General features: G+C 33.6%; 1 protein-coding gene across 13 annotated transcripts in view; it reads right to left on the minus strand.

Annotated features, from left to right (window-relative positions):
* Positions 1–15,981, minus strand: part of LOC123563751 (protein pangolin, isoforms A/H/I/S-like) — a 97,789-nt gene that overhangs the window by 19,753 nt on the left and 62,055 nt on the right. For all 13 annotated transcript variants that reach the window (XM_045356747.2, XM_045356748.2, XM_045356743.2 and 10 more), the window contains 3 exons: positions 6,885–7,011; positions 5,450–5,525; positions 2,242–2,424 (listed from right to left, as the gene is read on the minus strand). In XM_045356747.2, the coding sequence (XP_045212682.2) occupies positions 2,242–2,424; positions 5,450–5,525; positions 6,885–7,011 (386 nt within the window). The remainder of the gene's footprint in view (positions 1–2,241; positions 2,425–5,449; positions 5,526–6,884; positions 7,012–15,981) is intronic.

The raw sequence follows: 15,981 nt of genomic DNA on the forward strand, positions 1-15,981 counted from the left end.
TAAATCTATGTTTATTGACATTTATGGCCTCTTGAAGTTGTCGACATTCAAGCATTAACTGATCATATCCATAGACAATTTTATCACATTCTTTTTTTCTCTCCTGGCAGACAATACAACACCACACACTATCAGGACATATGGCACAATATCCCTCTATAAAACAACTGATACGGCAGATAAAAAAAATTCCATCAAAGGGAAGCAACTCCTTATAACTTATATAACCATTCAAAGGGAGAGAAATCAGAAAAGAAGCAAGATTAGGAAAAAAAACAAACTAAAAATATCAAAGGAAGTTTGCAACATAAATCAACTGAAAATACAGTCTGCCTTTGTATTTTTTTCTTCTTTCATCTTTTACTGCAGCTACTGTACTGTGATTCATTCACAGACAAATATCAGAATCTGCATCACAAAGATGCCTGCATTTGTCATTTTTAACCAAGAACTGACTGTACCTTATATAAATTTGTATTGCTTTTAATGATGTGCAGAAAATACTAGAAAGTTGTACATCATTAATAAAAATGGTGGGAATATACAATACTACAAAAAACCTCAAATTTTATCAAGTGGCTAATCTCTACTTGTAAAATCACACCAGGTGTTTTTTGGTGATTTTGCAGAATAAAGCCCTACAGGTACAGACCAAAGAATGACTCCCTGTCCGACCTGAACACAAGAGCAGTGCTATTTTTGTACAAAAACTTAAACAAGCCAGTCTCCCTGGTAAAGTAACCATTCATTTTGTTATGTTGTAAGAAACGGTAGTTTAATTATCTGAGTGAATTTTACAATGTGATATATCAGAAGTGAAGAATCTTGCAGCAGACTAAACTTATTACTTAGAAGTATCATATCTTCTTTCATTTGATCTATAAACAGCAAAAAACAATTAATACACTGCTGATATAAGACCTGTTGAAGAGCTCCAGGTTTTCACACTATCAAGGATTTCTAACAAGAATTATTGTTTAGGAGAGAAATTAACACTAATACATCACTAAATCCATTCTAGATGTGACATAGCCACCATAATTTATTAGAGTCTAATTGCCAAGAAAGGATAAAATATCTACTTGACAGTCACCAGAAAATGATCAGATGGTGAATTATCATCTCGAAAGAGCCAGAAGATCCTTAAAAGAACCAAAAGAATGATCTTTGATATCAGCAATTTCCCATCAAATGTTTTTGATACTGCTAATTTCCTATTTCTGCCCCTATCACTTTAGTGGCTGGGATTAAATGACTCTTTCCCTATCATCTATAAACAATCCACATAGATCATTTAAATTACAGACAAAAGTGTTTCTTTCAGCTACATGCAAGACCATTATTATGGTCTGAAGATTTCTTTGTGCTAGTTAAACATTTCTTTGTGGTACATTTCAGTCCATCTTGTTAGTTAAAATATTTCTTTGGGACAAATTTAAAACTTCTGTTTCATTAGACACCTAATTTTCCTCCTTCTTTGTGATATTTGAACCTGCTATCACAATTTACATTTAAATACTTCAATAATTAATCCAAATTTCAATCAATAGCAGACATTTCCTCATAGCAAATCATGTTTAATTCAATATGAACAAATATATAAATGACCATTGATCCGAGCTAATCAAATACCCAGTTCTACAAAATGAGGTCATATCAGACAAGATATAAAAGTGGTTAAGCTTTGATGAAACAAATTTAGTAGTTGTTCCAGGCAACAAATATTGCTCTTGCTGTAATAAAATAGATGCCATAGCAGTCTTAAAATAGCCACAAATGCTCACAGAAAACTCCCTCCTCAGGGCTTATTAAAGAAAAACAAAATGATAGAAATACAATGTTTAAAGGTAGACTATCAATGACAACTGAAATAACACATACATTGTCAATATTCTGGGAATATGTACCACGGCCCTACACTACCTACAATTCCAAGATTGACTCACAAAGACTTTATTAAAGACAATTTGTAGAAAATTTTTATATCATCACTGGTAGCCATATGGACGACTCCTACAGAAGACCGTTAGTAACGTTAATGGGCGGATAGTGTGCGAGTACCTGGAACTTACTCCTTTACACCATACTCTTAAATCCCAATGTTATAAGTTTTAGTTGGAGAAGCAAGATCAAACTCATGTCTCTTGGTTTTATAGTCAGACTATGTTAGCAAAGGACCATGGTGCCCGCTCTTTATATTCTGTTCCTTACATCATTGTAAATTCATATTATCCTGCTCACCTGTGATTGTCTGAGACTCCGCCCTCCTGTTTTGGTCCCGCCCCTAAATGGCCATGGGGCATACCCGGAGGTACACCATGGGGAAAAAAGCCTGCTGGAAACCGTGCAGATGAGTTGATAAATGAGGGTGGATAATGTCCACCTAAGGCACCTGAGGAGATCGGATAACCCGGGGGTCGCTGCCTGAAATATACACGGAAATACAATTACAAAATAAAAGACAATTTCGACATGTTTATTCTTTGTTCAGTCAAAAAAACTTTTTTTTTCAAAGTATTAATGGACATTATTTAAAATGACTTGTTTATAATATTCTCATATTGTTCACAATTCTAACTTTTCCTCATAGTTTGATCTTTACTCGCTAGAACGCCAAATATTTTTTCTACCTTGCCCTTGTGTTCAAAGACTGGTACTACTGAGGAACTAATATCCTCCATGATGAATCATTCACGTATTTTCTATCAACAGTTTTTCACATTCAATAACTGATGTCATAAGCTTTATATGAAACTGACGATCATTTCAAACTAAATTGCAATGTGACAAGGGTGATAAGACGGGAAATAAAATATAAATTCTCTAGAGTTTCATTGTGCCTTATGTATATTTTCATGTAATTTCAACAAATATTCCTACTCGAAGTTCTGATTGCCTCAACATACGACATTCTGATTCAAATTTCGGTAATGTCAAAGAAATAAAGGATAATATTTCGAGGAAATATTTGAATGGAAAGCGTTTGACTTAGTCGTTTATTTATTCCTCAAATATACTGACAAATACAAAGAAAACTAGAATACTAGTCACTAATCTTACCAAAAAAATGGTTTTGAAGCTTAAAGATAAGACCGAAATTCATATTTGAAAACATGAAAAATTACTTTATAGTATCTACATATTAAAATAAAATTAGTATTTTTGTGTTTAATACACAGTACTGTTCAGTTGGTTCAAGGTAGTACACATCTTTTTAAATATATCTATGCTAAGCACAATGTGAATGTGTATTACTTCTAAAAATGTTGATTCTTTTTTAAATGACCATTTAATAATTATATGTATTTAAATGTGAATATTAATCTATAAACATTTTTTTTTTATTAAAAATAAATTCAACTGATGAGGATTTTTTACATTTACATTGAACATATTTTAATAAAAAGCACATTGCACATTTATTACTTATTACAACTGTGTGTTTAACCCTCACCATGCTTAATTTCTATAATAGACTGGTCCATCTTCCAATTTGGGCAGTACCATTTATCATTTGAAGGGGAGTTTACTGAAAATTTACTGACTGAATAGTGAACAGTGCAGATCATGATCAGACTGCATGAATGTGCAGGCTGATCCTGGTCTACACTGGTCGCAAAGGAAGTATCAATCGTGTCCAGCATGGTAAGGATTAAAGAAATAAAGAGTACCAATCCAAGTTCTTGTTACTCTTATTATTATCAATGTATTTACATTTTAGCTATTTTTCAAAAGTCATTTATACAAGACAAGCAGAAATGTAATTGAATGACAACCAGAATTATTTTTTGTTTTTATTTCCCTTCTTATTTGAAATTATTTAAAGCACTCAAATGGATACCTTTTTCAGAATTTGACCTTTTTTAATGTAAAAAAAACACCTCAAGGATCGACTGGATAAAACCAGCCGAAATTAATTCATCATCATTGGCTCTGAAAAATTTCAGTGTACTTTTATAATTCATACAACCTGGAGGTAATTTGTAACAAGTCGTATGGATGTCATGCCAGTGTCATTCAGAAGCTTGCTTAATGTCATGTCTGAGTAGTGAAGATGCTTGATTTTCTGTAAGTGTCATCTCGGAACTAATTGTGAAACTGTGTTCGTACAAATGTTCACAATGCAAGAACATTCTGACGAACATGATTGTGGCAAGTTAAAACTACATATGAACAGTCACTTATTATTCTTGAAGTATATGGGGTTGAGTTCTCATTAAAACATTGTCCACAGATAGCGGTAAGTTTCTAATAATACTGAGAATTCAGAATCAGTTAATTTTAAATTACATTACTCCTGTACACTTTTGATATAAAGAGTACTACTGACGGCAAAATTATAATAAATTTTGATTAAAAAAAAAAAAAATGTTTAAACTTAAAAACTCAAAAACATCATTTTGATAGAAAAACATACAACAGTAATTGTAAAATTTCCTGTCTGGCCTCAATATGTACTCACAAAAAAAGTCTGGTTGACACTTTTATGGGAATTGCTATAATGCACATAAAAATCTCTATTATGATATAAAATGAAGTGTTAGTGGAGTGCCATTGTGTGATAACAAAACCCTGTAATGAGCCAGGCAAAACCTCTTCTCCCAGTCAGGTACATTTGAACAATTTATACATGTATTGGCATGACAAGATAATCACATATCTTATATTTTAAGTTCTTTTTCCCATTCAAATCAAACTGAAAACCTTCTATTATTCTCTGTATATTTCACCTGATGACGAAGACATCTTGCTGTCATAATGTGTGAATTCAGTTAATCCCACTTTTATCATATCATATCTTGGTATGAAGGAGAAACTGGCATTATGTTTTACCAACTTGAACTAACATTCTGACAAGAGAACTCGCTGACCAAAGTGTTGATAACTTACCAACCAGTCTTGGAAGGAGGAAAACTAGCTAACATTTAGAAAACTTACCAAATGACATCTCGGTAGGGGGAGAACTGGTTGTATGAAGTGTGGTATGGTCATGTGTCATCACCTTTAAAATGATGTCTTGGTATTAAACTTACCCAACCCGACGTCTGGATATGATGAGGGAGGATTGGTATCTACCTTACCAACGAACAGGAAGGGTTGGTATCTAACTTATGAACCTACACCTCTGTATAACAAGGGAAGATTGGTATCTAACTTGCCAACTGACATCTGGGAGTAACAAGGGAGTATTGGTATCTAACTTACCAACTTACTTCTCGGTATGACGAGAGTGGATTGGTATCTAACTTACCAACTCACCCCTCGGTATGATGAGAGTGGATTGGTATCTAACTTCCCAACTCACCCCTCGGTATGACAAGGGTGGATTGGTATCTAACTTATCAAATAATATTTGGGTATAACTAGGATTCGTATTTAACTTGCTAACTGTAACACTTGAAAGAGAGTAAAAGACAGACAGACACAAGGGAGGTTTGGTTTAACTTACCAACTGACATCTGGGTATAATGAGGGAGGAAATTGGCCGGCTGTTGTATGGTATGGAAATGCATGACGTGGTAAACCTGAAAATATAAAATATTGTATAATTACAAATATTGCAAAGGCTCAGTAGGCGTTTGATATGGAAGAAATGCACTGATCTGACTTACTATATTTGAAAAATACAAGAGCAATATGGCACTCACATGACATTTCCCAAACTCATACCTAATCAAGTAATTTTTCTCCCCTTTTGATATGATAAAATGTACCACTCCTAAACTAATAATATAAACTATATCCCAATAACAAATGTTGTTAGAAACTAAAATTTCTTAATAAAAAAAGTTGTGGAAAAAGCTGGCACCCTGGCAGTCACAAGAAATGAAGTGCTCTAGGGTGAAAAAGGGACCTAAAATTCGCAGTGGCCTATCAAATGAGGCTAGAGCAAAATTCAGCAAGCACTTCTTTTTGATCAATCTTAGTAATTTGCCCTTGTTCTGAAATTTCACAAAGTTCATCACTTGACATGAAATTAACTTCAGAGGCAATTAAAAGGTGTAAAGGTTACTGAGAGATACAAGCCCAAAAAGATACCAGCCTGATCTAGGGATTTCTCAGCCTACTGCCCTCCTTGTCAGGCAAAGAGGGCTTATTTTCATATTTCATATTCGCCCTTGTACATAGTTTTCTAGAAAAGTAGTGGCCAGTTCAAGGATATTTAAATTTTAAATATAGCAGAGAGAGCTGAGAGATGTTGAAATATAATTAGGACTATCTAAACAGCTCTATTGATTTCTATGGAAGCTGTCTTAACATGGATCAAACTTTTCTACAATTTTTATTTTGATTATTCATTCTTATCAGAGCAGGAAGAATAATTTCAAATAATAAATGGAAATATTCAATGCTTTGATATCCCTATTTTCTTCAGCTAATTAGTGAGATTAAAATTATCAGTTTATGTCAAAGGCATATTTCTAGTCTCGTCAAAACTTTGGTCCATTTAAGAAAATTGTTAAACTATCTAATCAGGCGGGAAAACATTCATGATAAATGTTCACAATAAAATCACCACTAAATGCTTGTGTCATAGTTAATCATAAACTTCTAATATTACAATGGCCCTTCGGTCCACTGAAGTCCTTTTTCTCTAATTTCTATGAACATTTGAAAAACTTCTGAAATGTTGGAAAGACTTACAGTTTCACTTATTAGATGGTCACATGAAATCATAAGCTATGACAGTAAAAAGTTTATTGGAAAAAAAAAGCAACAACACCTGAATCTGGAACTTTACTACAACCCGCAGAATGCCCATGTGTGCGGGAGGGGGCAATGTGAAAGGAGGTTCATGTCTTACCTGTTTTAGGATCTATAGTGACTGGCAGAATGCCCATGTGTGCGGGAGGGGGTGATGTGAAGGGAAGATCATGTCTTACCTGTTTTAGGATCTATAGTGACTGGCGGAATGCCCATGTGTGCGGGAGGGGGTGATGTGAAGGGAGGTTCATTGTTGTACCCCATCATAACACCGAGGGGTGACTGTAACATAGGTACTTTGCTCCCCTGAAAGTAGACAAAATACAAACATCAGAAAAATTGTCAAAATCTTATCCTTATTTCTCTAACCTCTCTTATCACCGGGCAGTCATGTGCATTTGGCAAACAAACGGACAGACTGATAAATCAAAACAGGTGTGCACTTGACACATATCGCTTTAATCACCTGTATTGAAACCTCACTGATTAGTTAACATGTATAACAATTGACACCCAGAAAACAAATAGGCAAAATATATCTTGTACAGTGAATGCCATTCACTCATGCACCTGAACTTGCCAGAGCAATGGATTTTGGTTCCCCGGCTGTGTTCCTTTTAAGTTTTTTTGTTTGGATCCTGGAAACTCGGAATAGCTCAAGCACTTTGGTCATCCCTGTCAACCTCGAGTGGTCAGTGCTTTTCAGTGTAACTATGTACATTCAACAGAACAATGTAACATCTACAACGTATTCACATTTAGTACAATTATCGAGTGTTAATTTGTTAATGTTAATGTTTTAACATATATCAAATTAGGGAAATAAATCTATTTAGGAAAAAAAAGTTTGTCATCAATTAAAACCAATTAGGAATGTTTGATATTCAACAGCACCGTGTCCAACGTATACGTTGCATTTACGGCGAGTACGCTACATACATGGTATATTGTACGTTCCATTACCGGCATTTCCTGTTGATTTTGTGAACATCCTATGTGGTGCGGTAAGAAAAACTACTCATTTTCATAGTTCAACGTATTCAAAGAAACAATATATTCAGTACGAGCTGCAGATCATTCAAGCTCCCCATGGTAATGCGATTTTGGTCAGTAATTCTCTAGTTTCTTCAAACATTCGAGTAAACTGACGTGTGAAGTCGGTTTCAAACTCGGACGTTCACTTTCAGGTTCATTTTCTGTCTCTTTAAATCATTCTGTTGATTTTTCATCTGTTTAATGCGAGAATAGTATAACAAGTTACAAATAGAAATATATATCATGGCGTAAATTCATGTTTTATGGGAGCTCTATGCCAAAATTAGCGATGTACGCCCCATAAAACAGCGCGTCTACAGAAGTACGCCACATAAAAAGGCCGTTATATTTATAGCAACTGATTACGTATGTCTTCACTCGCATCAATTCTTTCATTTTATTTACACCTTTTAACAATTATAAATGGTTTTGGAATTACATAATGTAATAACAGTAATATTAATTATTCGGAAGATAAAATAAACATGCTTGTTTTGTATAAACAGTCCGGTATAAAATTGCCCGTTAAAAGTTTTTACTTGGGAATCATGAACATTCCATATATTTTCGTAAAGTAATCTTCGGTGTCGGAACCTAAAACGAATTAAAAACTGAAAATGTATTTCACAAGTAGCATATTGTCGTATTATGAGGTAGAGTGCGGACAAAACGAATACTGCTAGTGTGAACATGGCCTGTAACTTCACAACCTGCCCTGCGTTTCCTGAATGAAAAGCACTTGTTTCCAAGATAACCGTGGAAGAAATTGTCGATTTTTCTTTTAAAGTATCTAAGAAGAAAGAAAGACTATTTCCTGTTGTAAATGATTCCTGAAAGTAAAAATGAGCCACGCTATGAGAAAACCAACATATTGGTTTTCAGCATGGATCCAGACCAGCTTGCATATCCGCGCAGTCTGGTCAGGATCCATACTGTTCGCTTTCAAAGCCTATTGCAATTAGAGAAACCATAAGCGAATAGCATGGATCCTGACCAGAATGCGCGCATGCGCAGGCTGTCTGTATCCATGCTTGTCGCAAAGCCACTGCATGTTTGTTTTCTGATGTTGCGGCTCAAATCTACAAATGAAAACAATTAAAATTCGTAAAATATGTTACATACAATTGAAATGATATAAGAATAAAATCAATGCCAATAACATTGCGTAATACTGAGACACCACGCCATCGTGTAAGGTGTTCCACATATATGTAATTATTTTCAGGATACGATTCTTTCGTAAGCTAACGTAAACGCCCGAAAATATTGGCGAAGATTAATGAGTGCCAGGTAAATGCTTATGGACAACTGATTATTATACATGATATCTAATTGTGAATGTAACTCTTTAAACACAGTTATTTCATATATTTAGTCAAGTTTATTTGATAACATTCGACATTAAAATTAATATTTTAAAGAGTCTATTTGCTAGGAATTTATCATAGTGGTGGGGTTTAGGTATCATCCCCGGAAATTCCTTACAATAATGACAGTAACTGTTGCATTTAGATATATATAACGGCCTTTTTATGTGGCGTACTTCTGTAGATGCGCCGTTTTATAGGGCGTACATCGCTAATTTTGGCATAAAGCTCCCTTTAAACATGAATTTACGCCATGATATATATTTCAAATTGTAGCTTGTGATACTATTCTCGCGTTAAACCGATGAAAAGTCAACAGAATGATTTTAAGAGACAGAAAATGAACCTGAAAGTGAACATCAGAGTTCAAAACCGACTTCACACGCCGGTTTACTTGAATGCTTGAAGAAACTAGAAAATTACTGACCAAAAACACATTCTCATTGGGAGCTTAAATGATCTGCAGCTCGTACTGAATATATCGTTTCTTTGAACACGTTGAACTTTAATGAAAATAAGTAGTTTTTCTTACCTCACTATAAGGGATGTTGACAAAATCAACAGGAAATGCCGGTAATGGAGCGTACAATATACCATGTATGCAGCATACCCACCGTAAATGCGACGTATACGTTGGACACGGTGAACAGGTGATAACAATTTTTCAGTGGTTAACATCTCAGGTGTCTTCTGACAAACCATTTCCTAAAACTGAGGTACCACCGTATATCCCCGGAAATCAATCATTCACATCACTATCAGTCAAAACTGTCTAAAACTGGCCAGGTGCAAGCAGACCGATTGATATCTCCTCACATTTTTGACAAGAAAAAAAGTAAATACCTATGGGCACATTATTTCGATAAATCATAAACAACATACTGTTCAATTATTAATATTAGCGGGGAACTAATTTTCATGGTATTCTTGGTTGCAGCAATCCATGAAATGAAATCCTAACACAAACATCAAATTTTCCTTCATTTTATCTTCAAAATTTGAAACCCATATATTCAAATGGCCTGGAAACCTCACCTGTGCGAGCCAGTGTGTTTTTTTTTTTTTTGTGTGTTTTTTATACAAACCATGAAATCTCATGCACATTAAGTTAAATGATTCCAATTTATATAGGGGCACTTTTTATGTAAACTTAAACTTCATTAATTTTGTCATCGCCTGTTCATTATAATTAGGCATTTTGCAATGTTCCGAGATCTGCAATTAGCAACCCAATTAGCTGTTGCTAACAGAACTAGAATTATATAAATAAAAAATCTTGACTTGAAGTAATTATAAAACCTGTTTTGCCATAGACAGTTCACACTGTTCCCCTAGTAGACTGAAAGCTTTCTGTCACAATCAGAGAATACAGACACTAAATACATAATTGAACACCAACTGCCACCTGTCATATGGGTGCACTACCTTAAACTACCAAACAATTAACTAATAGGGGATGATGTAGCAAAATGTCGTAACAATCTGAACAGTGGGTGACAAGATACTGTACTCATAAAGCGTGATAATAAAAGATAACTGATGATTAGACCATCTTCAAGAAGAAATTTTAATACAAGTGATAAAACTACGAACTTTGGGAATAACTTAATAAATCTATAAATCATATTCATTTATTTATTGTATTAGTGTCCGGTACTTTTTCATTATATTTCATCAGGACAAACTTTAATAAAAATTTCTTTACCTTTCTTTACCTTTCCAAATCTTATTTTTCAAAAAACTTAAAATATTACTAGATCTATGCTAATTATAAGCTAATTTTAGCTAACTCAGTTATTATGATAAATTATAATTTGTCTACTGGTAAGAACACAAAAATATTGCATGAACTTAGTATTCTAATCTATATGCTATAATTAGCTTGTCCATAATGCATAAATGCATAAATTAGAAGTTCAGCAGTACGTTGTTGTAAATTAAACAGACGGGTGGTATAATTCACGGCGGTAGATCAAGCAGTGTCCAATAACGTCAAGGTACGATACCATCAATGTTACAGTCACGTAATTAAACCCCTATTATCGTTATTGTCTTTTAAATTATCGCCGAAAAAGATCATTTTAAACACGCAATTACAGGATCATGTATTACAAAACTACGATACTATCAAAAGGTTCTATTCATTTTCAAATTCGTTCAGCAGATACGGTAATGTATATCAATCTAAAATACAAAATCACCAATAGTAAAGAATACCACAAATTTATGCCCTCTATCTCTCAATGATTTTTATAGATCTTATAAATTTCTAAACAAGGTTAAAAGTCGTGACAGTGCGATGCCTTTGCGATAAATCAAATTTACAACAAATAAAAGATATTATATGAAAGGGGGTCCCGACAAAAGTTGATCAATTTGAAATCATCACATTGTTGCTTGAAATAATAGGCAATAATTCAATCTATCATAGAACAAACCATTGTTCAATAGGGGTAAGGCAAAAAGTAGCATTGTTCGAACGTAAATACTGGTTGTAAGATCTTGCATCTTTTGAGGAGACTGAAGTACTGTGCAGAAAAGTTTTTAATCACTATTTTATGCGCACAACATGTACAAATACTTTCAAATCATCTCTGACTTTCATGTAAAAATATTTTTCTTAGACCGAATCATGTGTTTTCATTGGTTTTTATGGCACATCAAGACAATTACTTTTATCTCTATGACTTCGTAAATATTTTCAAATTTCACCAAGGTCAGTTACTTTATTTCCCTTAATTCTGTACCTTACAATAAAGTGCTCGGCAGCAGTTTAATCATTCAATTTAATTAAATTATGCAGCATTTAGAATTCGGCAGACTTCAGATTGTTTTATTTATTTATCAATATGCTACTGTATTATGCTAATGTACCAAAATGTTCTGTTTTCCCAGGTACAATTATAATGCTGCACTAAAATCTTATTAAATTCTGGCAATAAAAGGGGGTCAATACACCTGATTAGGTTACCTGTTCCTGCATCAGAGGAGCTGAAATAGCTCTCTGACAGTTTAATTGCCATATAAAACAGTGCAAACCTGATGCTGAGACCTGCCAGGGGTGCCTTGAAAGATTTGTTTAAGTAATTCTCAATGCATCATTTAATCTAAATGTAGATGGGTTATTATAACCTAGACGATACCCCCTTGACATGTTCTTCAAGAAATATGTAATTCAAGCATTAGTACACTGCACCAGATTGCTTTTTCGAATATTAAATTGTAATGTTGATTTAAACTTAATTTGAAATGGTCCTCCATTTACTAATATTCACTTTTTTTCTGTAAGGTAGGCATTAATCATGAAAAGGTTTAAGATATTGATGTGAGGTGTCAGACTCAAAGAGCATGACAAAAATGAAACTTGCCTGGCACTTGGCCTAGGCCTTGTAGTGGGGAGTTCAGATATTCATATTCCTCTCACAAACTTTGAGTCCATGATTTCACCTCACTTACGTGTTTAATGCAGGTAACTAATTAATTTCCTCACGCCAAGGCCAATCTATTTCAAGTGGCAAGAACTATTTGATAGAACAACGAGCAGATAAGGAGATTACCTGCGGCAAGCTACACAACCTAGAAAATTGGACTGCTCCAATGTGACACACGTCTATCAAATTTAACATGAACAGGGGTATTGCTAAATCTAATACACATTTACTACACTTGACTGTTCCATTGAGATTTTTTGTAAAGATAGAATTTTCAAACCTGGCGAAATAGATTTAACTTCAGGCATGTATTTGAAAAATGAAATTTTACATTAAGCAGACTGCAAGATTAAAATAAATGATCAGCATGAAAAAAAAGTTGTCAGTTAATGCAGACAAAAAATGATATAAAAGAAAGTCAGAGAATGATGAGTGGTGTGGTCCAGTTGCAGAGACATGCATTATGTGATCAGTTAACACCATCATGTAATATAACTGAAACACTGGGAATTGTTCAGTAGCTCTGGCAGCCTATAATGTTTCATTTAATGACACCTGGAAGAATCCCTGTTGAAACTGAAAACTGACATATTTTTACAGGCAATTATGCCTAATGACATTCCTATACATTGTTGTCAAATTGTTAATGGTCAGGGAAGGGATTATACAATGTGGGCACAATAGATGCTCTTTCAAAATGCAAATATAAAACATTTTTGATAAATATGACATTATATTTGGTGACAGGTGACACTGGGTAATATCATTTAATGTTTTACACGGATCTCTAGGGAAAGTGGACTACTATCATAGAATGGTTTTAATTTTCAAATTGAATAATCATCCCTCATAGTGCGGAACAATTGTATCAAATTTACTAACGCCAGTCATGTTAATTTGATAATGCCACTGAACCCGTCATAATTAATGCTCCGGATTCCATTAGACTAATAACTCACTTTAACCGAGGAAAAAACATGTATAAATATCATTTTGTAAATATTCCTATAGCCCAATGAATGTCACCTATAATTACATCTGCTCAAACTTGCCCAATCTACCACAGTACTTCACTGATTTTACTCAGAGTGCAATACCTTGCAAAAAATGTCCAAATATGGGTTGCCATAGGTCAACATTTGATTCCATCTGGGTTTCACAGCGCATCTACACCATACAGGTTATATGGCGTAAAACAACAGGTAAAGTGGGACATAACAAATTCATAGCTTTAAAATCAATGTCTTCAGAATTTTTCCAAGGCAAACATTTTATGAAACAGCAAAATCAATTAAAAACTCCACAAAAACGCTTTCCATACCCAAGTTTTCTCTTAATCTTTTACAATCTGGTAAAAATTTTGCACAATTTTAATTCCATATTAGGAAATTGTATTATTGTTTCATTTAGCAAAATCAACAATTTGTTAATGAATTCTTTGTACTTTATAAAAGTGTCAAAAACCACTTAATGTCACAACTGACAGTATTTTATGTTGAAACAACAGAACCATATGCCCAGGTTTTTCTATCATAAATTGTCACCTTAATTTGACTTGTTTTTTTCCTCTTAAAAATGTCCTTTTTGTAAACTGTTACCATTAGTTTCTGTGAAAAACAAACTTGTAAATAATGGTATAAAATACATTTGTTCCAGCAGTATTATTGTTAATTCTAATAAGCTTGTCTCTGTTAAAACATGCTTCCGCTAGAATGACGTCACGTTAACGTGCGGTGACGTCAAAGTTTTTGTTGATATTTTATCTACTGTCCTGAATTGAAATAAATTATAGCAAAACGGTGTTTAACACAATTTATAAACTCGGGCATTAATATGTCATACAAATAATTTCACGAGGGCTGTGCTGTTGTGATTACACCCAACGTATATATTATAACCGCCCATCATGCATAAATGGTATTAAAGCACTCTTTTGCTATAAATAATTTCTTAATTGAGGTAGGCGGCACATTTCTAGAAATGCTTTCATTAGTATCTGCAACAGGAAGAAGAAATTGTGATTTTATCACACGTTTGACGTTTAGCCATTACATAAAAATGATAATACACTAGTGTTCGACGTCGACGTTTAAAGTATAGGAGACTTGGTCAAATTGACTTGTTTAAAATAGTTAAAGAAAGTAGAATTTTTGATGTTTCGTCAGGGAAAGCTAACATATTATAAAAAGAATATTACATTAATTTTGTGACTTCCCACATGGAATTTATTAAAATCATTGAAAAAAAAAAAAAAGAAAAAGATAAAGTGCTTGGCAGAGCCTCCCATTTTATTATTTTATTAAACTTGTTTAATAAATTCAATATGAAAAGACACTCGTGTAATATTCTCTATGTATGTGAAACACTCTTTTATAACCTTTAAAATATGTAGTGCCTTTAAAATACACAAAACAAAAATTTATCATACTTTGAAGAAATTTAGTTAATAATTTATATACATACTAAACTATCTTCTCTAATGATGCCGGCTTATCATATTAAAAACTGATATTAATAATTACTGTGCAATTTTGCTGTTCATCTGGAGGGAGGTAAGAGGGAGGTATGCGCAGAAACATGAGTGAGTGACACTGCAAACAAGAGTCAGTATTTACAGTTAACTTCCCCGATCAGTGCCAAACTCTGCTTTAAACATGACATCTGACAGTGGAAGCCCTTCAGAGAAAATTAATGGCTGATCCCTGGACTTCCTAATGACAAAATTAATGACTGATCCCTGCTATCAAATCACCTCAAGTAGCCATCCTATCAGGTCTAACGGTTCATTAGCCTTTGGAGATAATTCAATAAACAATAGTGATAAACTTCAAATTAAAGTTATAAAGGCCAGATATTTTGGTTTTGTAGCCACAAATAACAATACTGATAATAATCCTTTCTGACAGACCAAACATGGTTAGGTATAGATGTAAAGATCAAATAACCAAAGCTTAATTAGACAAAATGAAAACATCATTGTTGCTGCAGAAAATGGTCATTAGTTAATTGCTGTATTATTGTAAAGATCTATATAAATTAGATACTTTAGAAACAATCTTAAATATGGTCAATCTCATTTGAACAACATTTTATAACATTTTTTTTACTGTTCATATAATTCTGTCAAAGATTGATTCAAGGAATGAAAATACCCCTTACAGAATATTTTGAATAATCTAAACCAGCCCTCCAACTCGGTTACACAACCAAGACAGGTAAAGGGAGATAATAATATTGTTTCAAACTTACATTTTTAATGGTTTACAGCTCTAGTAAATCTACAATCTATACTTAAGAAATAATGTATAGAAAAACCATGTTTTAACGTTATTTATGCACGGAAAGAGGTTATACGTATGCGGCATAACTTCAGCGCATAGCCAGAGTGAATTATTCTGGCGCTGTATAACCGACTCGAGTGTATTAATTTAGGTAAACATGAT

Source organism: Mercenaria mercenaria, chromosome 2 (genome assembly GCF_021730395.1).
Source record: "Mercenaria mercenaria strain notata chromosome 2, MADL_Memer_1, whole genome shotgun sequence".
In the NCBI taxonomy this organism is placed as follows: Eukaryota; Metazoa; Mollusca; class Bivalvia; order Venerida; family Veneridae; genus Mercenaria; species Mercenaria mercenaria.